The sequence below is a fragment of the Callospermophilus lateralis genome, chromosome 10 (assembly GCF_048772815.1).
Source record: "Callospermophilus lateralis isolate mCalLat2 chromosome 10, mCalLat2.hap1, whole genome shotgun sequence".
NCBI classification, from domain to species: domain Eukaryota; kingdom Metazoa; phylum Chordata; class Mammalia; order Rodentia; family Sciuridae; genus Callospermophilus; species Callospermophilus lateralis.
The window spans coordinates 123,216,723-123,240,825 of record NC_135314.1 but is presented as its reverse complement, the minus strand read 5'-3'; the positions used below and the strand labels follow the sequence as shown (position 1 = coordinate 123,240,825).

General features: G+C 44.4%; 1 protein-coding gene across 1 annotated transcript in view; it reads left to right on the top strand.

Annotated features, from left to right (window-relative positions):
• Il20rb (interleukin 20 receptor subunit beta) overlaps positions 1-15,064 on the top strand; it is a 32,495-nt gene extending 17,431 nt beyond the window's left edge. The window contains exons 4-8 of the mRNA XM_076867075.2: positions 234-424; positions 4,303-4,427; positions 6,430-6,580; positions 10,191-10,333; positions 14,957-15,064. Coding sequence (XP_076723190.1) covers positions 234-424; positions 4,303-4,427; positions 6,430-6,580; positions 10,191-10,333; positions 14,957-15,064 — 718 coding nt within the window. The remainder of the gene's footprint in view (positions 1-233; positions 425-4,302; positions 4,428-6,429; positions 6,581-10,190; positions 10,334-14,956) is intronic.
• The last annotated feature ends 9,039 nt before the right edge of the window (positions 15,065-24,103 follow it).

Sequence of the window (24,103 nt, the reverse complement as noted above, 5' to 3'; positions counted from 1 at the left end):
TGCTGACTGTGGACATGGAGAGAAATGCACAGATTGGGGTTCATGCCTAGGTTTCCCTTGGCTGGTGACAAAAGGAGTGAAGAATGGATGGTTGGTGAGGGAAGAGAGTGGAGGAGCTGGGGGTGGGGAGCAAATGCTGACTATAACGAGTGGGAGAATGGAGGCAGTTCCCATCACCTTTGTGCCTGGGTCAAGGGGTTGGTGTGACGCTGCATCTTCTTTTCTTTGGCCAGAGAGTACGAGAGTCTGTACATAAGCTGGATCTGGATCCCCACCAGCTGGTGCACGGTCATTGAAGAACCCAAGTGTGATGTCACGGATGACATCACTGCCACAGTCCCTTACAAACTCCGCGTCAGGGCCACATCAGGCTCCCAGACTTCTGCCTGGAGCACCCTGAAGCACCCCTTTAATCGAAACTCAAGTAAGGCACTTTTTTCCTTACTCTCTGCTCTCCCATGCTCCCCTTCTCATCTTCACCAAGACTTTCAGGGTCCTTTTTACCATCAAAATAATCTTGCAAAGCCAGAGTATGGTGGATGCAAACCACTCTTACTGATACATTTTTTAAAAATATTTTTAGTTATAGATGGACAGGATACCTTTATTTTTATTTGTTTGTTGATTTATTTAATGAGGTGCTGAGGATCAAACCCAGTGCCTCACATGGGCTAGGCAAATGCGCTACCACTGAGCTAAACCCCCAGCCTACTGATGATATATTTTTAAAATTGCTGATCACTTCCCTCTCTTTGGTTCTTTGGCTTTGGATGTTGTTGCTGACTGTCTCAGTCAGGGTTTGTGGATGGTGGAGACACTGGCATTGGGAACCTGGCTGTTCTGGAAATAGGGAGATAGCACTAAGACTGCCTCTGACTATACCGCTCATACCTCCATAAATCTTGTACTGCCTCCCTTCTGGTGCCTCATGAATTCCATATTTACTGACTGTCAGCAACTTTGTTGTTTAAAAAGATCTATTTCTTTAATGGCCATGAGAAATAGTGCCCTTCTGTGGTTGCTGGGAAATGACTCTTCTAATTGCTATAGTACCTGGAAAATGATTGAGAAAGAAGAATCCGGGTAGGTGTTCACATATAGCTGAGTTCAAGCAATGGCCAGAGCATGAAAGGATATGCAGAGGTGCAAAACAGTAGAAGCCAGGACTGGATGGATGGCAGAGGGTAGAGAAGCATCTATCCATGTGGCTTTGATATGAAGCTTGTCAAGTCAGCAGAAGGTAGCCATGGAAGAGAGAGTGTCTAGGCAAGGTCTGTCTCACAGCACAATCCTTCTGGCTGCTGTTTGGAAAGTGACCTGGAATGGGCAAGCCTGTCCAGGGCAGTGGAAGAACAAGGAGAGGATTGTAACACTCCAGCTGATTCAAGATGGAGCCCAGTCCCAAGCGAGGAGGAGAAGGACGAGGAGGAAAAGATGAATTCAAGAGACATGATGAGTTTGAAAGGACAGGGCTTGGAGACCAGTTATTAGGGGATAGGGCCGGGAGAGATGGTGATGGTGTCCAGCTTCTGATTAGAGTCAGAGAGGATGCCATTCACAGCAGAGACACTGGGAGGAGCAACTGGTCTTGAGCAATGAGGGACATCTCTGTCTCTGTGCCCTTTGTGATGGAGATTCCAGCAGGATAGCATGCCGTGGATGCCTGACTGGCGGCTGGACATCAGGATCTGGGCCTCAGAGAGGTCAAAGCCAGAGACACACAACACAGAGTTGGTAGCTAAAGATTTGGGAGAGTGTAAGATTATCCAGGGAGAAGATATGGGAGACAAAGAGACCCTGGGGTCTTGGGGAACCTCGGGGTTTAGCATGTCTATGGAGAGAAGGTGAATGGGCTGGGAGGTCATGGAGGGAGAAAAGGTTGAAGGAGGCCCCTGCGTGGGTCCTCAAGAAAGTGACCTCATGGAATGGAGGGGATAACAGTGTGGTTGCCGGGGTGGAAGACTGATGGAGGTGGGAAGCAGCCGGGCAGCTCTTCCCCTAAGCAGGTGTGGATGAGAATGCAGATGGTTGGGAGCTGCAGGAAGAACAAGGGCAAGGGCCTTTCGTCGCCTTGTATTCAGAGGTGGCAGAAGATTCTCTGCTGTGAGTGAGGGCAGAGGAAGTAATGGGGCAAGTCAGAGTGGTTAAGGAGCTTGTGACATTGTGTGGACCTCAGGAGAGCTCAGAAGGTGAGGGCGCCCAAGCAAGAGGCTGAGGAAGATGAAGACAGCTTTGAAAGGGAAGTTGGCCCCATGGAACCTGAGGGATGTGGTTCAAATCCCAGTTCAGCCACTTGATGCTTGGGTCCCTGCCTTTTCGTCTGTAAAAGGGGCAACAGGTTGCTCCACTGGGTAGTTGTAGGGACCACATGAGAAGAAATGTGTAAATTACTCAGCAGAGTGCTGTCCTACCATAGCACTCAACTGAGGGTAGGTGTTATCACTTTTTGCCCTAGGGATGCCTGGAGTTGAGAGCCAGAGAACAGAGGAGTGGAGGGGTGGGGCAGGAACAGGATTGTTGGAATGAAATACCAGTAGGAACTGTGGTGCCAAAAATGGATTCCTCCCTCTGGCCTCCTTCCCAGGCAATGGGAGGACTTAGTGGAAATGGCAGGATCCTAGGCACTGGGGGAGGGCACTGCAGCTCTGCCTCTGCCTGCAGTACCCAGGTAGCACCCAGCAGCCCCTTCCTCTGGCACCTGGGAGATGTCAAGACGATTGCTGGGGACTGGCAGCTGTTGGAAGGAAGACTGGGGTCAAATAGATAAGGGAGTGCCTTCCAAACTATGTGGGCAGGGCTGTGCTGTCAAATATGGGCTGAGAAGGCCAGAATAAACAGGAAAAGGTCTTGCTGCAGGGTGAGCTGAAGAAAGGAGCCCATACTTGCATCAGAAGGTTGAAGATGTGTTCTTGAGCTCTCCCTGCACAGTGGAGTCAGCAACTGAGCTGGGTGGCATGGTGATCTCTTAAAGGCATTCCATCTGTCCTTTTCCGTTTGTAAAAGGCCACTCTGACTTTTCCCCAGGAATGTGAAATATCCTTCTTTAAGGCTCCCCTGTAGAGGATCTTCTGCCCTTAACCTTGTTGGGAGCAGAGGTTCTTAGCCTCGACTGCATGCTGGAGTCGAGGAGGAGCTTGAGAACCACACTGCTGGGGCCCATTCCTGGAGGGTCTGATTTGACTGATTTGTGTGCATCCTGGTCATTGGGAGTTCAAAATTCTCCCTAGTTATTTTCATTTATAGCTGGACTTGGGATTGCCTGGTACAAAGAATAAACGCCCCTCATGGGGGAGCTAGAAACATAGACATGGGCTCAAATTCTGGTCATTTACTATGATTCTGGGAAAGTCCCTTAACATTTCCATACAAACAGAATAATATTTACCCTCTTAGGTTTCCTGGGTGGATTAAATGAGACAAGAATGCAGAATGCTTAGGACAGAGGTTCCTGGCCCAACACTGTCAAAAAATTCTTCTCTGAATTGAAACTTCGGGTCATTTTCTCTAATAATATCTATCCTCAATAAAGATGGAGGTCAGAGGACCTGGATCTGCAAGGCACATGTGGATTCATCATCAGTAGCGAGGGGGTGGGAGCTGCCTCTGTGACCCCTTCTGTTCTTGGCCTGCTGGTGGGGATCCCTCTCTCTTTGGGATCCAAGTAATGTGAAAGATGATATTTATATTTAAGTTGTAATTTCTAGAAGTCAATGTTAAAATTTGTAAAAAGTCTTTGACTTGCCAATAATATCCCTCTGTCAGGATGTGAGATAAGGCCTAGAACAGAATAGCTAACCCATCCAAAGGCCTCTGGTTTGCACATGTCTGAAAGTATTCAGGTGCCTGTACATGCCACTGTCTATGAGAACTATAGGGATGCACATGCCCTGCCAGGTATGTTCATTCCTAAGGGAAAAAGATGGGGCCTAGCTATGCTCCACATAGACCCAAGTTCAGGCAGGTGTTTGGCAAGCATTAAGAAATGGCATCTGCTCATTAGATGAGCCAAGGTGAAGAGCAATGTCTACTAAAAAATTAGGTTAGTGGAACCTGGAGCACACAATTTTAGAAGGGAAAATTATAATGTATACTTGAGTATGTAATCCCTTTTCCTCTTTTCTTGAGTATATATATTTCTGAAAAGAATAGAAGACTTTATTGAAGTTAAGAGCCACCCCACCCCCCCCCGGCAAAAAAAAAAGAATCATAGTAAATCTTTGCCATCTGTGTTTCAATCATGCATCATTCAAAAGGTGGTCCTGCCTGGGACTGGCTTTGATTCTGCCCTTGTCTTGCCAATAGCCATCCTCACCCCACCCAGGATGGAGGTGTCCAAGGATGGCTTCCACCTGGTTATTGAGCTGGAAGACCTGGGGCCGCAGTTTGAGTTCCTCGTGGCCTATTGGAGGAGGGAGCCTGGTGCCAAGGTGAGTCGGGCTTTGCGGGGAGATGGCACAGCTCTCTGAGGGTGGGTGAGGAGAGCCAGGTCCTGCAGTGCTCATTGTCTGGGCAGCCTGAGAATGAGCAGCTCTGGGTGAAGCCTGTGAAGGGAGAGATGACCAGATGCTGACCATTCCATGGGCCTCTTTAAAAAATAAAAATGCCTTAGTCCACTTTGGTCCTGGCTGGGAACCTTTTCAGGCAGATCTGCTGAAGTTTGGGGACAGCCTCATGCCACAAACTAAGCAAGATTGACCTGGAACATCTTTTGAATGGACATTTCCCCTCTCTCATCAGCTGATCTCCTCAGCCAGTTAGGGGAAGCAGGCCAGGGTGTTCCAGATCAACTGGATGATTTCAAGAGCCTACGAGGCTGGTACAAGCCTCTTGAGGGTGTGTATCTGGGCAGGGAACAGAAGGGGGCAGCCAGCCAGGAGCTGGCTTATGAATAAGCCCATTTAATTAGGAGCAGGTAGGCCATGCAGAAAGCCCAGGAGGGAGCTGCCCCTCCCCGTGGGAAGGCTGCTGTAGTCTATGTGAGTGGAGTCCAGCCCTCACAAACAGCAGCACCAGTGGAAAGTGGGGGGACACTCAAATCCGTGGAGCCCCTGTCTAAGCTGAGAGGGAGACAGGGCCTAGAGGCCCGCTCCCATCAGCACCAGGAAGTAATGGGCTTTCTCAGAGTATTAATATGGGCTCTCACAGAATCCCTGAGCAGAGCTGGCAGAGTCTCCTTTCCCAGGGCCCCCTCCCTGTGGCGGCCTTGCCTCCTTCCGGTGAGTCCTCTTCCTGTGGCCCCCTGCCCAGCTTACTCCCAGGCCCTGCCCTTCATCATTCCTTTCAACATATGCCCATGATTGTGCCTTCCCAGCCACTCAAGGCCTCTGAGCCTGAGGCCCCTCACAGTATCCTCTCCCCTTTATCCCTACTTCCAGATCCAGGTATTCAGTTTCCCAAGACCAAAGTCTTTGGAGAGGAATCCCATTGTTCATGCTCATCGGGCCAAGCTCAGTGGTTGCAGGGAGCTAGTTGGTCTCTGATAGGACCCTTCTCAGACCGGAGGTATCCCAGATCACTTAGTGGTGTCTGAGGGCAGTACATATGCCCTGCCACACACTCAATAGGGGCTTTAGGTTGGGAAGTGTCCCCTGGAAGGTGGTGGGGGCAGGTAGGGCAGGCAATAATACCAGGTTCCAGCCTTTATCCCCATGAGGTCAGAGCCAACTGATAGGACATGCCATTGCCAACCAGACAGGTGGAGTGGTGCTGGGGACAGGTCAGCGCCTGGCAGGAGGCAGCACACAGCTCCCTCAGATTCTTTGGGACAGAGTGGTTCCCCACCCTTGTAACTGGCAGGGCCAGTGCTGAAAAAGAGAAGTATGTGCCCTGAGTCACCTAGGCTCAGCCTACACAAGCCTCTGCAGGCTCAGATGCAGAGCACAGGCCCGGGGTACAGCTGAGTGTATAGACAGAGGGATGGATGGGCAAGTGGGGAGGCATGGCCCACCAGCTCTCTGATTTTATGCACTGATCTCTGTGGCAGCAGTGACCATGCCAAATCCTTGCCCAGTCAGATTTCCAAATTTCCAGTCTCGGCTCAAGTATCATCCTTTCAGAAAGGTTTCCCCTAACCACATTGTCTAAACTAGTGCCTCCCTGTCATTCTCTAGCCCCTTGCCTTTTCTCTGCACAGCCTTTATGGCCACCTGACATGTATTTATATATTATTGGTCTTCCCCACGAAAGCTCTACAACAGCAGAGACTTTGCCTCCTTTGTTCTATGCTCTGTCCCTCTTCCTGGAACAGTGCCTGATACTTATTAGGTGCCTAATAAACGTGAGTGGATAAACGAGCAACTGAGTGCACACATGCATGAGTAACAGGGAACATTCTGTACGCACCCCGGAAAGGAAATCTCTGCAGTGTTCCCTCAACCTTTCCAGTCCTGCTGCCCTCAGAGAATAACTGTGTTTTCTGTTCTCCCAAAGGAACAGACCAAAGTGGTGAGGAGTAGGGGCGTTCCTGTGCACCTGGAAACCATGGACCCAGGGGCCACATACTGTGTGAAGGCCCAGTCTCTGGTGAAGGTCATCGGGAGGCACAGTGCCTTCAGCCAGGCAGAGTGTGTGGAGGTGCAAGGTAAAGAAGGTCTGCCTGTCCCTTGGGCCCCCGCAGAGGTGACAGCCCCTCTTGGTGCATGCTCAGGTGCCTTTGATTCTGAGCCTTTTCTTGATTTCACAGACCTGGGTGGGTTCCGGTGGTGAATGTGTGCAGGAGGCCATCCTAGCGCTGGGTGGGGGTTCTTGAGCAGCTGTCATTCTCCCCGTGAGAGCTTCCTCCTCCTTGGGCCTCCTCCTAGTGCCAAGGCTGATGAATACTGCCTGTGATTAGAGGGGGCTGCAGGAGAGGCCACCAGGTTCCTTGGCGAGCCTGGGAAGGAGGTCATACACTGCACAATGCCACAGTTTCTTTTATCTGGAAGGGGCTTTTTGGAGAGTCTCCAGAAGCCTCTTGTTTTTTTTTTTCCCCCCTTGACATTAAAAAAAATTTTTTTTTTAGTTGCAGATGGATATAATACCTTTATTTTTAAAATTTATTTTTATGTGGTGCTAAGGATTGAACTCATTGCCTCACAGGTGCGAGGCAAATTTTCTACCACTGAGTTACACCTCCAGACCCCCCTTGAAATGTTTATGGTCTAAAAACTTAAATCACTTGAAAACCCTTTTGGAAAAAATAAACCCAACAAAATTCTACATCCTATGATCCTGCCACCCAAATATCACTACTTGTGTGTGTGTGTGTGTGTGTGTGTGTGTAATCTTTTAACCTTGAATATATAGTACATTCATATGGTGCAAAAAATATAAGAGACACATGGAAATTTTATTTTCCATATCCATTTTTTCCACCCATAAAATTCCTATACCCTCTACCATAGATACGGACTTCTTGCATATACTTCTGAAGATTTTTTAATGCATATACAAGTAAATGAGAATATGTTTACATATATTGCCTTACCTTTTCTTTGTGGGGTGGGTACTAGGGATTGAACTCAGGGGCACTCGACCCCTGAGCCACATCCCCAGCCCTATTTTGTATTTTATTTAGAGACAGGGGTCTGTCTGAGTTGCTTAGCACCTCGCTATTGCTGAGGTTAGCAAAAATGGTGGCATGTTCTATACATTTTTCTGGATCTTGTCTTTTTCATTTTATATATCTTATAGATTTTGCCGTATTAATAAAGTAGTTCCTTTATCCTTCTTTATTGCTATATAGTATTTCATTATATGTATATGAAATAACTGATTTAATTAGTCCCCTATTAATGGGCACTTAGTTTTTCCCAAAATATTTTGCTATTACAGCCAATGTACTAATTAATTTCCTCTAATACATTGATTATTTTGCCAGGGATGGGTGTGTAGCTCAGTGGTAGAGGGCTTGTCTAGCATGCACAAGATCTTAACTTTGACCCTCCCAACATTGTGAGAAAAAAAAAAAGATAATTTTTCTGGTGTGTAGTTATTTGAAGGATAAATTATTCAAGGTAGATTGACTTGGTTGAAGATATAGACCTTTAATTTTGATTGCTGTTTTCAAATTGCCCTCCAAAGGAGCATAACCCTCCATCATTATCTACATGTAGGCACACATGGGAGTCTGTAGCATATAAACACTGTGCCTGTTTTCCTGTTTTTTCTCAAATAACTAACATATCTATAATAGTTCCCATGTAGATTTTCTGATTATTATTTTATACACTTTCAAAAAATCATGTCTTGTTTAAAAAATCCAAACAACACAGAAAATATTTTAAAAAGTCAGAGTTAAATATTGTTCATTCTTTCCCATACACCACTCAGGAGGTTTCCTTTGGCGAGTCTGGCATTTAATCCTCTCAGCTCACACACACACAAAGGGGCCTATCCCATACCTAGTATTCTGTGCCTGGCTCGTCTTCACTTAGCCGTATATCATGAGCATCATTTTATGTCAGTATCTTTGGGTCCACCTCAATTTTTTAAAATGCTGCATAGTAAACCAGTATATTTAATCTCTCCTTATTAATGAGAATATTTTGTGTTTTCTAGTCCTTTGCCACTATGAACCATGCTGTAGTACCCAAGTATGTATCTGTCCTGGTTCTCATTTTAATAGCTGAATGAATAGCCTACCATTCTGGTGAATCCCCTATTATTGGGTATTTGAATCACTTCTGTTTGCTTTTTTTTGGCGGGGATGGGTACCAGGGATTGAATTTAGGGGTACTTAACCACTGAGCCACATTGCCAGCCCTATTTTGCATTTTACTTAGAGACAGAGTCTTACTGAGTTGCTTAGCACTTTGCTTTTGCTGAGGCCAGCTTTGAACTTGTGATTCTCCTGCCTCAGCCTCACGATCCGCTAGGATTACAGGCAGGTGCCACCATACCCAGCTTCCATTTGCTTTTGAAGATGACATCCACTCTTTTATTAAATGAGTATTTACTGAGTACTCACTGTGTGCCAAATCTTGGCCTGTGCACTTGGATACAGCAGGGAAATCCCTGCCCTCATGGAACCTCCTATCTAGTGGAGACAGACTCCCAACAAGCAAAAGATGGGATGGTATCAGTGGGTGGCATGTGCCAAGAGGAAAATGTACCAGAACATGCCTGGAGGGGTGGGAGAGGCAGGGACCACTCTGGGTAGAGAAGGGGATTTACTGAGTCTGTTGCTGTATTCCAGATGTTTCCATGAACAGACTGATGCATTTAATTGTTTTCTTCCTTGGAATTATTTTTTTGGAATTGAAATCATAGGAGTGGATTGAAAGTGTATGGACATTTGTGTATCTTTCAATGTACACTGCTAAAATATTTTTCAAAATCTTTGAAACAATATGCATGGCCCCAGGCATATGTGTGACTACCAGCTTCTCCACAACCTCCCTGGCTAAGTTACCCTTCACATTGTGAGCGAACTGCCTGACCAGGGAGGGCTAAATGACTTACTCCAGGTTACACAGAACAGAGATGGGAAAATACTGCATTCTCCTTCTGCATCTCCGGATGCCCAGGTCTAGTCCTTTCTGCTACATTTACAATTACAATAATTGTGGGCTTCGGAGCTAACCCTATCTGTGTGACCTGGGGTAAATTGCCTAACCATTCTGAGCATAAGAATCATCTAATAAAAGCAGAGAAACTCATGCCCATTGCAAAGAACAGGGATTTACCACCCTGCCCCCAGCATAGAGCTGGAAGGAGGAGCCACATAACAGGGGCTTGATATAGCATAGTTATTATGTGACTGTTTTCCGGACTTAATATTCTCCTCCATAAGATGGATCAGTGCCAAGAGCAAATTGCGAAACACTTTGTTTTCGGTTACCACCCAGCCTGTTCTGGGGCCTGGCCCCCTGCCTTCCTCTGGCAGCTGTGCCAGGTATGTGCTAACACTGCTCTTGCCTTCACACACAATGCTCCTCCCTTCCCCTTCCCGCCAAAGAGGATTTTAATCTTCCCTGGAGCTTTCTGGAAACCATACCTTAATCTAGATTTTCTAGATCAAATCTGAAATTTAGATTTTTAGAAAAATGGCGGCAATTTTGGTCACCAGGGCACATATCAAATCTCAGGTTTCTGGCTTCTGCCGTCTTGATTGACATTCGGAGCCAACTCCAGGGGTCAGGGGAGGCCTGGGCTTGGAGGTTTCCCCTTCATTGTGGTTTCTAAGCGTCTTCTTGTCTTTCTGTCTCCAGAAGAGGCTCTCCCGCTGGCCCTGGCCCTGTTTGCCTTCCTTGGCTTCATGCTGATCCTCGTGGTTGTGCCGTTCTCCATCTGGAAAATGGGTCAGCTGCTCCGGTACTCCTGCTGCCCCGTGGTGGTCCTCCCAGACACCTTGGTAAATAAGCTTCCTTTTTCCTTAAAGCATGACATTGATCAGAGGGCTGTAGCTTGGGCCTTAGGTGGGCATGGCATGTTTTTTTTTTTTTTTTTTTTTTGTGGGTTTTTCGGTTTTTAGGGAAGAGCACCTATAGGACTCCACTTCTGTCTCCGTCTGTATTGCTAGAACAGAATGCCACAGATTGGGTAATTCATAAACAATAGAAGTTCATTTGGTTCTGAGGGAAACATGACCTTTGACCTTTGGGTTTGACTTATTTTGCTTAACATGATATTCTTTTGCTTTTAAAGTTTTTTTTTTTTTTTTTTTTTTTGTAGTTGTAGATGGACAGAATGCTTTTATTTTATTTACTTTTATGTGGTGCTAAGGATTGAACCCAGTGCCTCACACATGCTAGGAAAGCACTCTGGCACTGAGTTACAGCTCCAGCCTTTAACATAATATTAAGTTCCATTCATTTTCCTACAAATGACATTATTTTTCTTTATGACTGGCTGAAACTCCATTATATATATATACATACCACATTTTCTTTATCCATTCATCCATCGATGGACACCTAGGCTGGTTCTACAGTTTGGCTATTGTGAATTGTGCTGCTATAAACATGGGTGTGCATGGATCACTATAGTATAACAACTAATTCTTCAGGATAAATACTGAGGAGTGGTATAGCTGGGTCATATGGTGGTTTCATTCTTAGCCTTTTGAGGAATCTCCGTGCTGATTTCCGCGGTGGCTGTAGTAATATACAATCCTACTAACAGTATAGAAGTGTTCCTTTCTCTCCACATCCTCTTCAGCATTTATTATTGTTTGTGTGCTTGATGTTGCCATTCTAACTAGAGTGAGATGAAATCTCAGTGTAGTTTTGGTTTGCATTTCTCCAATTGCTAATTATGTTGAACATTTTTTTAATGTATTTGTTGGATATTTGCATTTCTTCTTTTGAGACATCTGTTTAATTCATTTGCCCATTTATAAATTGAGGGTTTTTTTTAGCCAGGGGAATACCAGGGATTGAATACAGGGACACTCAACCACTGAGCCACATCCCCAGCCCTATTTTGCATTTTATTTAGAGACAGGGTCTTACTGAGTTCCTTAGCACCACGCTTTTGCTGAGCTGGCTTTAAACTTGGGATCCTCCTGCCTCAGCCTTCCCAGCTGCTGGGATTACAGGCGTGCTCCACAGAGCCTGGCTGAGTTTTTTCGATGCTGAATTTTTTGAGTTCTTTATATATTCTGGCTATTAATCCTCTGTCAGAAGAAGCAGCACAGATTTTCTCCTATTCTGTAGGTTCTCTCTTCCAATTCTCAAGTCCTTTTACGATCTGCATCAATCCATTGGTGAAAGCATAGCCCTCAGCTAATCATCTCTCAAAGGTCCCACCTTAAGGCTGTTGCCTTGGGAATTCAGTTTCCAATACATGCTTTTGGGAGAACATATTCAAACCACAGCAATTTCTAATCACAGGGTCTAGGAGAGATCTCCCTTCTCCAGGGTATAGGCACCTCCCTGAGGCCACCTCTGCTTTCTCCCAGGACCTGGCATGAACACAACAGCTGGTGTTTGCCCAGCCCAGGATGCTTGCCATTTCAGGAGTCATACACAGTTTTTCTCTTCTGAACTGTCCTGCTGAACCTTCTTGGTCCCTTTCTACAGTTCCAACAGCGGCTACATCCAATAACATACTCCAACACAACATATTCAATTTATCTGCCAAGGGCATCAGGGTAAAGAGCATGTGTGGGAATATGGGAAGTCTGGACTATGCTTTGTCTTTGGTGGGGATGGCATGGGGACATGGGGGGCAATTCGGACTTCATAGTGACTCCCAAAGATGAGGGGTCCCTGCCGGTGTTCCTAGCTCTGCACTAGCCTAGGATTCTTATTCTACTCCAGGGAACACAGAGCACAGGAGTGAGTGTGCCCGGGGCCATGGTGGGGATGTGCCCGTGCCATGGTGGGGAGAAGCAGAAGCCAGCAGTTCCCACACAGTGCATCTGGCCACCTCTCCAGATGCCTCCCTGGATATTCCAACTTCTATTCTGTTTTCTCCCCTGGATTTCTAAAGTGGACAAATTCTCTGAGTCAATGCATTTCCCCACAGTGCTGTGTGAGAGATAGATCATTAGTGTCTATTAAATCCCAAACACATTCTGGAGCCGGGCATCACTACCACCATCCCCCTTCTCTCAGCAGAGCCTAGCTTCTCTCCGACATTTGCATTATTTATACATAATCCTCCAAACTGTTAAAAAAAAAAAAAAAAGCGATTTCCAGCCAGCCTTGCAAAATCCACTCATCTTGCCAATTAAACCGTAGAAAATTACCAATCGGAAATCCTTGGCAATTCTCCAAAATGTCCTTCCAGGTTTGTGCTTAATTTATCTGTGTGGGTGAAACGTTACATGTCTATATCTACAATTTTACAATTGGGATGGCTGCACTCTGAAATGTGCCATGAAGAATTCCTTTCCATTAAAGTTTATATCACCATGTAACAGTCAAAGCAAAAGTACCCATGCAAGGAAAATCATGTTAATTCGGTCCAGTGTATATTCTCTATTTAAAAATATAATTTTTCCCCATGTCTTTCATCCATAGTTGCTTCACAGGGATGGGGCTTTGGTGCTAAAGGGTCTTCCTTTCCTTTCTGTGACTGACTTCATTCTTTCTTTTCTTGCTGTCATATTCTACTATAAGGTGGGTGGCAAGCATAGAGATGGCCCCAAGTTAGTAACAATGGACCACCCAAATGTGGCCTGTGTGCTTCACAGAAAGTGGCATTTGTGAGTTCAGATGCCTTTGGGGGTCAAATAGGTACTGGAAAAAAAAATTTCTATGCAGTACAATGACCATCACTCAATAAGGAGAGGTGATGGACCCAGGGAAAATCATTCCATCTAAAGAAAGCAGCTGCTTTTTAGCTCCAGAAGGTTGCCACCAAGGTCTGAGCCAGTGCTGCCAGACCTCCAAGATTCATTTATTTATTTTTTGCAGTGCTGGGGATCAAAACCAACTAGACATGCACTTTCCCACCGAGCTATACCCCAGCCTGAGATCTCCAAGTTGTAAATAGGAAACCTAGAAGTCCAGATCATTATGAGAAATCTCATGATTTTTAAATATTGAAAACATATTTTGGGGGGGCCTGGGTTGTGGCTCAGTGGTAGAGCACTTGCCTAGCATGCATGAGGCACTGGGTTTGATCCGGCACCACATAAAAATAAAAACAAATAAAATAAATAAACTACAACTAAAAATTAAAAAACAGATAACACATATTTTAAAAATATCATTGGAACCTTGCTTGAAAGTTAGGTCTAATTGTGCAACAATGTTTAATTTTTTTTGTGTGTGTGGGGTACCAGAGAATGAACTTAGGGGCACTTGACCATCAAGCCATATCCCCAGCCCTATTTTGTATTTTATTTAAAGACAGGTTCTCACTGAGTTGCGTAGCACACTGCTTTTGCTGAGCCTAGCTTTGAACTTGCAATCCTCCTGCTTCAGCCTCCTGAGCTGCTGGGATTATTTAATTTAAATGTTTTAGAATTGTGCTGTCCATTATAGACATATGTGATAGATTTGGAGGACAGTACAAAAGATTTGAAAATTATCAGTAATTTTTTACTGCATGTTAAATGACAATATTTTGGTGTATCTGTTAAATAAAGTATATCACTAACAATAACTCCACCTATTTCTTTTTACTTTTTAAAATGTGCTGCTAGATTTTAAAAACTGCATATGCGGCTCTCATTGCTTTTATTGGACAGCACTGCTGTAGGATTTAAAAATAATCAAGCAAACCACTACAGGTTTGGCAGTCAGTGTCCTGAGAATCTGACTAGGACCAGTAGCAGTGAATTGATGGCTGCTCCAGGCTAACACTCCTACTCAGAGAGCCCTTCTTGTGTGATATCTTTTTCTTATTGGCCTGTGGACAACAAGAATAAACCCCTGAAGCTGCCTCTTTAGAAACAGGATCAAGGGTGATTGGCTGGATGATGCTGATGTCTAGGGAACCAAGGACCATATCATGCCTGTTCATTTGTGTGCATGTACTTTAGGAGTGATGACCAGGAGGTCAGTGGGAGGTAACTATAGAAGAACACAGAGAATTTGTGGAGGTGAGCAGACTAGCAATGGAGTCCCTTTGAAAAAATGGGTATCTGCATGTTTGCAACTAGCAATGATTACCAGGGTCTCAGGAAAAAATATGAGTAAGAAAGAGACTGCATTTATGAGCACCTTCTCTGGACTTGGCACTGTGACAGGTGCTGTTCATGAAGCATCTTAGACTAGTTCATTGTTCTTAAGCTCTCTGGTGGAAAATGGTTAGGTTCCCCGCCCCCCCCCCCCCCCCCCCCCAGAATTCTGGAATTTTGGAGCACTGATCCATCAGGGCCTGAAGGGAATAGCTTGGCAGTGAACTGGGAGATGACCTCAGCAAATGCTGGAAGTCACTGATCTAGGGGTTGGAATTGTCTTTGGGATTTTTTAACAGCTTGAAATTTCATCAAATAACTGGGATTTTTGTGACACTCTTTTTACTCTCACTGCTTTCTGCTAGTGACATCTAATAATTATCGATGAAAATTAATTTTCAGAAAATAACCAATTCACCCCAGAAGTTAATCAGCTGCAGAAGGGAAGAGGTGGATGTCTGTGCCACCGCTGTGCTGTCTTCTGAGGAACTCTTCAAGGCCTGGATCTAGACCTGAGGAAGTTCCCACAGACTGGCCTGCAGGACACAGGACTCGTGAGGGGTGAGGCTGTGTTCCTGTTTTCCTCCATGGATGAAGGACAAGAGAAGTATGAAGAGCTGCCACGTCCATGTGCGGAAGCAACTGTCAGAGGCTGAGTGTCGTGCCCATGGCACTGGTGAGAGTTCAGGAGATGTGACTTCCAGACCCGGAGCTGACATTTGCTAGCTGAGTGACCCCGGGAAAGTGACTTCATCCCTCTGGTTCTCAGGTTTCTCATCTGCAATGGGGATTAACTCCACACCTGTCTCTGCTCTCTGTCTCTCTTTCTATGTATGTAAATACATTCAACACTTGCAGGACTACGGGTGGCATTCATGCTGGGAAAGGCCAGTGCTCCTGGAGAGCAGGATATAAATGTGTAGTAAGAAGGACCAAAGGCCACACATGAGTTGGCTTGGGCTCCCTGCTTTCCCAGAGGAAATGGAAGAGGAAAGGAAGGATGGGAGCAAGTGTTGATCTCACTTCAAGCCAAATGCCTATGCAGAGGTGGAGGGCTCAGCAAGTCATGGTGGGTGACCTGGAAGGCCACAGCCCCCCAACGTAGGAAGTGCACCAGTGCTGGAGATCCACAAAACACCATCAAGTGTGGACTGTGTGCACATCCTGAGGACGGCAGGTAAAATGTGTGTGTGGTGTGATGAGAGAGCAGGAGGTGGTCGGTTCCAAGTGTAATGTTTGTAGAGTCTGTTTTTCCTGTGGAGTTGTCAAAGTGCAGAAGTAAAAATCAAAAGGGGTAGTCTTTTTGGTTCCTGCAAAAAAAGTGGGTTTCGGGGTTTTAGTTACATCACCAGCCTTAGGTCCAGAGAAACATAAAATACACACAGCTCTGGCTTCATGCTTCAGCCCCTAGCCACAGGCTGCCTGCTTCTGGGACAGCTTCTATTGTACAAGAGCTCCAGTTGAGTCAGGTGGCAACAAGATCACCTGACCAGGGTGCTCTTGGTTTTTCCCAGAGGCCCCTTTCCATAGGATTTCTGTGGGTACTTCCTTTTCCTTTAGGCATTCCACTCAGAGATCAGACTCTGCCTCTTCTACTCTGCTTTTCCTGTTTTCAACTCTGGAAGCCCCTATTCACTCCTCTCCCCAACCAGGTGAAGAAGAAAGCCTAAGGCTAGAGAAGGAGTGAAGGGAGGAAGTTTCTTGAGGAGTGAAGGATTGATTGTTGAGCAAGACCTGTACCTTTTTATTCCCCACTCCCTCCCAGGTCTGGAGCCTCTGAGTGGGTTCCTCTCTACCCCCACTTCCTGGCCCTTCCAGCCAGCCTGTGGTGGGGACAGTCTAACTGCCTCAACCAGATGTTTTCCCCTTTGTAACACCACCACCCCAGCATCCTCTCTCCACCTGGCAGGGTCTCAAGTAGATTGGGCTGTGTCCAGGGGTGAGATATCCTAAGCGCTTTGCCTTTAATGTTCTTCTTGTTGGTTTGACTCCTTTTTGGAGAGTATGTGTGAATTTTATATTGTGCCTGAACTGGAAACATGTTCATTTTATAAAAAATAAAGACCACACGACTACATGGGTCATACTTGATTCTTCCTCTTCCCTGCCTCTTTAATCTGTATTGTCCCTCTGTCACCTGACCAAGCCCAGAACCAAGAAATGACCCCTGACCTCCTCTGCTTGACTCTCTCACAGGATTCCATCCATTTTTGCTAGCCTGTATAGGTACATGGAAAATTTCTCTCAATTCTTTGTTGTCTCCCCATGTCCCCAACACATGTGTTTATTGAGCCCCAACCACGCACCAGGCACTGAACTAGTTCTTGATCATAGAGGGGCTGCCTCCTCTGTAGCTGATGATTTCCTCCCTCCTGGAGCCTTCCCTTCCAACTAATTTATCCCTGTCACTTGGTCCTTTAAGTTGGAACGCTCTAACAAGTGGACGTGGGGTGCATTTGATGATAACAGTACAAGAGCTATCAACTGGGATTACTCTGGTGAGCCAGGAGTGAGGTCACCCTAGTTATAAGGCATAGCTCTGACTTCATGCTTCTTCTGGAAGCTTTAGCCTTCCAGATGCTCAGTTACCAGGCCCAGGAGCTGGTCATCCTTGGCTTTCCTCTCACAGCCGTCATTGAGACCTACAGGCTTCTGGGGAAGAGCTGGAGGGCACTGGGTGTCTGTGAGCAGCCCAGGGTGGCTTCCTTGGTTTCAGTGATGTCTCCTGCAGCTTTTGCTGCTGCCCACCCAGGAGTCAAGCCCAGCTGTCCTGATTTTGCCTTCAGGGAACATTTCCCAGTGTCTAATGAAGAAACCCTGTTCCACGAGGCTTATGTTCCAACTGGACAAGGGAAAAATACTAATAATGCGATAATAAAGAAGTATATTATTTAGTGAATTAGTATATTGGGAGTTTATGAGGCTTATGGAAAAATGAAAGGTAGAGTAGAGAATAGGGCCTGGTGGCCGGTTGAAGCTTTCTCAAAATGAAAGCGAACTCAAACAATGGAACCTAAGATATCTGTTGGGTAAGTTTTTTTTCATAGCCATACAGTGTGACAAATTACCAGTGATTCAATAACAAAGCAATTTGGCAACCAATGTTTGGAGGTATGTAGACTAATGCAAAAATGTTGTTCAGTATTTGCACTGTTAATATTATTGATAGCTCATTTAAAAATGTTATTCTCCTAAATTATCAGTTAGAGCAAGAAATAATTGTTTATTTTGTTGGGAACCTAGCTTTCAGGATTAGTGGAAAGGAGGGCCAGTTGTTGATCTCACAGTTTGAATAAGAACTGTATGTGGTTAATGACTGAATCAAACAAGTTAATATGTAGTCATGCTTGCAAAAAACAGTAAATCAAACGTATTTTGGCTCTCTATTCCCCACTGAAACAGCCCGTTAGAAATGTCACTGCCAAAATGCACCCCGGTTCCCAGATTTTGGTTTCCGATGCTATTTTTCTACCAGTCTGGGGGCTGAAAGGTACAAGGTAATTCTAGAACACCTATACTTTGTTGGATCAAGCTTTAAATAATTGAGTCATTCAAACTTATCCACAACCCATCTATACAAAATGCTCCTACTGGCTAAACGTTTGGCAGTGGGAACATCAGGAGAGGGTTGGCTGGCATCGATGGGTACAATACATTTGAATTCATCAGTCCCTAATGATATCCAACAAGAGGTGACAAGATGAATTTTCAAAGAATAATTGAATAGAATGTATTTCAGTTGGGTTGGGCTTATTAACTCATTTATTGTGTCAGTAAAAACTACTAGTACATGTAAATGCACAATTCAGAACGTGTTTTCTCCTTCACCACCAATCTCTGGCCCCAGTCACTGGCCTCTTCCACCTGAAGGTCTGTACAGCCTCTCCAGAGGCCATCTCCAGTCTGCCCACGCCTACATCGTGTCCTGCCAAGAGGTTCTATGGCATAGTTCTTTTGAGTTCCTTTTGTAGACACTCTCTGCCACTCCATCTGTTTAAAAAGGGTGTCTTTTCTTATTTCTTCCCCGCCTTATTTCATCCTTTGGCCTTTGACTATGTAAGTGCTGATCTCTTTGAGTTTCCAGCGCCAGCTTCTGGGGCCACCTGGACGGGAGGACCTCATGACGTCCATGGGTGTCTGGCGCCACCTTGTGGTAAGTCCTGGAAAATTCCCTCTGCTGTTCCCAAGCGCAATGAAACTCCCTGGGCCTCCAGGATAAAGGAAGACTCTGACCATTTTTCCAGAATGAGGATTCAGTTGGAAAATTCCCACGGGCTTTGCCTCTAACAAACTTCCATTGTCAGTAGTGAATTGAGACCTTAGTGGCCTGTCTCTTCGCTCTGTGTCTGTGTTCTATCTGTCCCTGGCACATTGGGGGGCTTCACAGAGTGCCTGGCTCGCCCTCTGTACTGTGATGCCATTCCCAACTTCTTAAAAAAAGAAGAAGAAGGAAAAAAAAGACTTCTTTTGATGTCTTTCTTGCTGTGTGTCCCATTTCCAACCATCCTGGGCTAGACTGACTTTCTGGGGGGTGTTCCTCTGGCTACGGATCACTAGGGGGCGCCACTGTGACACCTAGTCTGTGAAATTGGGACCAGAAACATCAGAGCTGATCCCAAACTATGGCCTTCTTTTTCTGGCTCCTGGGACCCTCAGGTCCTCAAGTTCGGGACAAACCAAGTGAGCCTGGAAAACCCACGCCTGCCTGAGGTGGAGAATGAGGCTCGCAACCGGAGGACAGCGCTTCCTCTTTGCCTCCTTCAGTGAGAGGCTGGAAAAACTGAGGAGGCTGCCTTCTCCTGCACCTAGGAGCAAAGTCCAGGCCCCCAGGCTGTGGAGGAGGTTCCTGGTCCCTCCATTGCACCCCTTTGAGGACAATTTTAAAACGACTTTTAGAAAACCTGGAACCTTGGAAAAACGAGTGCCCCAGCAAACCTCAATAGGTACTGCATTTTGCTCTTGTACTGAAAACTGCTCATCTACCAAGAGGCCACGCGCCTCCAAATACCACTGGAGACACCCGCTGAGTCTTTCATCAAAACGCCTCAGTGTAAGATGACGCCCACAAACAATGTGCAGGCCTTGGTTAGATGCCTGGCACCTCAAAACCAAACCAAACCAAACCACCATCAACAACAACCCAAAACAACAATAAAAAAGATTAAGCCTAGGAAGCATGCTCTCCAGCCTTAGGAGATCACATCCCGGAAAGGGGTCCCTGGTGGGGTGACATCTACTTCCAACCTACCAACTACATCATCCTGAGGGCTTTTGGATTATGGGGGGATAATGAAGGTATTAAATAAATAAATAAATAAATAAATAAATAAATAAATAGATTTTGCTGTACTAGAGAATGAACTCAGGGATGCTCTACCACCCAGCTACATCCCCCGTCTTTTATATTTTTTATTTTGAGATAGGGTCAACACTAAATTGCTGAGACTGGTCTCAAATTTGCCACCTTCCTGCTTCAGTCTCCCAGATCACTAGGATTATAGGTTTGGGCCACTGAGCCTGGTGCAATTACGGTATTTTAATGAGTGAAGAGTTTTAATTTAGCATATGGTAGCAAGTAATGCTGAAATTTAAATATAAATATAACTTCAAGTTCAGCTTTAGTTTACGAGGTAATCTCTTTTTCAGATAAAAGGATTTTTCTACTTACAAAAAATTGGCAGGTTCTTAGCACTTGAAATTTACTAAATTAAAAGTAATATTAAGAGACATCAGGGAATCATCTGCTTGAAAATATGCTCTCCCAGCAAACAGTGAGGCTGTAAGTGTAAAAAGTCTGAAATGTGTTGAATTTGCTTTTGTTTACCTTATTGATTATGGTTTATTGCTCTTTAGCCCTATAGACTGACTGATTCTGCATGTCTGTGTGGGATTTAACAGCATATACAAACTGCACCTGGGATTGTCCAGAGTTGCTTAACCACTGAGCCACATTTTTTAGTTTTTTATTTTGAGTCAAGTCTCACTAAGTTGTTTAGGACCTCACTAAATAGCTGAGGCTGGCTTTGAACTTGTGATCCTCCTGCTTCAGCCTCCCCAGCTGTTGGGATTACAGGTGAGCACCACCACTCCTGGCTACAAATTGCACTGTTTTGAAACAAGTAATTCTCTGCCTTTTCTTTTTTCTCTCCTCCTCTCCTGCCTGTCTACCTCCCTCCATCCCTCTCTTCTTTTACTCTCATTTTTTTTCCTTTTCTAAGAGTTTTAAAGTCTGAAGGAGTTTGACTTTGAGTTGACAAGAAGCCTCACAATGAAGAATTGATGGCCTGAGGTGTGGTTCTAAACATGTTGCTGAAAATCAAAAGCTGAATTTTGCGGGGGGGGGGGGGCGGTGGTATGGGACATGAGGAAGAGGGGCCCACTCTTTTCTTGGCTAATGACTCATTTAAATAGTCATTTCCCACCTAAAGAATTTATTGCAAAATTGGGATTTTTTTGGAACTAAATGCTAATTTAAACTTTAAAAAGGCATGATAGTTGAATAATTAAAACCAGATGACATTAATTTGCTTCTAGTTCAAAGAAGATGATTTTATGGTTTTTCACTAAAGTCACAGATGCAGCTCCTACAGAATGCTAAGTCAGGAATTTGGGGTCTGCCATAATTTATTCCAGGGAAGTATTTGGATTTTTCCACTAATACTAAATAGCTACAGCTGTGGTCTGATGGTGTGTGCTATGATTTTAAACACTGGGGTCTCTTATGAGCTTGTTCTGTTAGAACTCACATAATCTGGATGTGTTGGATTCTATAGAAAAGCTTCCATTTTAACTTTCTGAAATGATGTAAAGGTGAAATAATCTGATACATTTTTCAGTCGATGAAAAAATTCATCATGATATAATTTGATATATCTGGTTATATATTTTTTCATTTAAACTTTAAATGTAACTGGTTATATTTTATGACATTTGGCTTTGGAAACTTTGAATTTTCTATAAAATTAAGGTGATTGGTAATTGTGCTTTCCAAAGACTTCTGAGAATATACATTCTGTACACTGTTGATCTCTATGATCAAAATAAGGACAAAATGAAACATATATAAAGCTAAGTCTGAATTTTGATTTATAAATCAAAAGAGAGTACACAAAAACATCTTAGTATACTGCACTTAAAGTACATTTTTGGGCTAATTATAAAGACTATGATCTCCCTGTGAGAAAATTAAAAACTCCGACTAGTTTTGGGTTCAAGATACTACTGCTGGGTGCAGTGGTGCATGCCTGTAATCCCAGTGGCTTGGAAGCCTAAACGGGAGGATCACGAGTTCCAAGCCAGCCTCAGCAAAAGCCAGGCACTAAGCAACTCAGTGAGACCCTGTCTTCAAATAAAATACAAAATAGGGCTGGGGATGTGGCTCAGTAGTTGAGTGCCCCTGGGTTTAATTCTTGGCAATCCCCCTCCCCCCAAAAACTACTAATTGGGAGAACCTTTCAATTTTTCGCTCTGGACCTTGATGTAACCATGCACAATACAATGCACTGGTTTATTAAGTTGAATATTACAACCGGTGGGAGAGTTTATAGCTCACAAAAGAAGCAAGATAAATTTAAAAAATTGGCAAATAAGAACAGTCCTTAAAAAAAAAAAAAAAAAAAAGACATCCCTCTCAACCTGTGAAAGTAACAAAGGAAAAGATAGATTAGATTGGGAGGTGGGCAGAATTGTCCATTCAGCTAGATATTGTGTGAGCCAATCCTGATCTTATCCCTGTGTATTAGCCCCTGATGATGGACAAATGAAGTGCGATCACCATGGCAGAATTTTGGCCACTGTACTGTCGGAGATTTCTCCACCATCTTGCAGTAGGTAGAGTGCCCACCTTCTAAGAGCTTTGGTTGGTTGGCTAACCATTCTGATGCCAGGGCCCTCAAACTTAAATCACCAGAAAACAGTTGAACCAAATCTCGGTAACAAAGACTCAGAGAGCCAGAGAATGAGAGATGACGAGTGACTCTAGGGCAAAGAGAGTTTTTCCAAATCTTTAGTGGAGTGCAGTCTGAAAACCAACAAAAATAAGAATTAGAAGAGTTGAACTTTATTTGATAACTGGAACATTTATTGGATTGTTGGGTGATGTTGTCATGCTATCTTAGAACTATTTTCTTTTCAGATGATAAAGATAAATAAATAATTATGTTTACTTGGTTAGAAATCTAGATTTTTTTTAGCATAAGAGAAAAGAAACTACAATTGTAGAATGAAGAGTTTGAGTTTTTTTTTTTTTTTTTTTAGAACTGGACTGGAAAAATCAATATGAACTCATGCTTTTAAGAGAACAAAAATAGTACATTAAAAGCACATTGTTGTTTTTTTTTTCCTCTTTGTCTATTGAAATGACCAGGGAGCTGTGTCACTCACAATCTATGTGGCTCCCATATTCTTTTCTTTCACATTCTTTCCCACTGGAAGAACCTTGGGAGAAATGGAAGTCTCCACATAATGAGCTGGAAGTGCAAGGTGAACAGTGAACAACAAGGCTAGAAATCAATAAATTAGTGAAATGCACAGGGCACAGGAGCCAATCTAAAAGGGGGTCCTGCTGGCCAGAGTCGAGATAACTTGAGTGTCAGAAATCAAGCACCGACAAGTCAACTAGCGTACGGTAATGTGAACAGTCATGAGTCCAAAATGGTGCATGGAAAGAGAGCAAGTTGACATCAAGTACTCTAAGAGAAGGTGGGGGTGTATTTGGTGAGTCTCTTATCAATATCAGGATTACAAACCCAACCACTGTATAAATGAAGAAAACAGAAACTGGAAACAAATACAAGGGGAATATAAGTGGACCGACTTTGTAAGCTGTGACTTGGAGACAGACAGTGGGATTGGGGATAGAGATCCGTGGTAGAGCTCACACTTGCCATTCATGTGTGAGGCCCTGGGTTCCATCCCCAGCAGTGAGGATGGAGTCGGGGAAAGATAGAGCAATGCCTCATAAAATATTCAAATTCAATTGGGATATATTTGATCAGACTCATGCATTAAGAGAACCAATAAAATTATGCTTAGGGGCTGGGATTGTGGCTCAGAGGTAGAGCACTTGCCTAGCATGCGTGAGGCACTGGGTTCGAACCTCAGCACCACATAAAAATAAAGACATGTGTCCACCTATAACTAAAAAATAAATATTAAAAAAATAAAACTAATGCTTAGGAGTTGAGGTTCAATGGATCCTGGCTTCTGACTGGAGGTCAGTCCCCGTCCTTCTTTCTGTATATGGAGGACAATGAGTATCAGCAAAAGTTCTGTTGAAAACAATTTTTTGTCTGTCTCATATCCACACCATGGATCAAAACAGAAGTTTTCTCCCAAGAAACAAGTGAATACAAACCTCATAATAAGTCCCACAAAATGACAAACTGGGTAATGAATGTCATTAGTTCAAAGAATGTTTAAAACTTTAGCTTCAGTCAGAGCACACATGCATGCTCAGAATGGGAAGTGCCTCGAATACTTGCAGTTGACTTGTAAAGGAAATTTTTTAAAGTTTTTTTTTTCCCTCCAAATTTGATAACAATTCTAAAA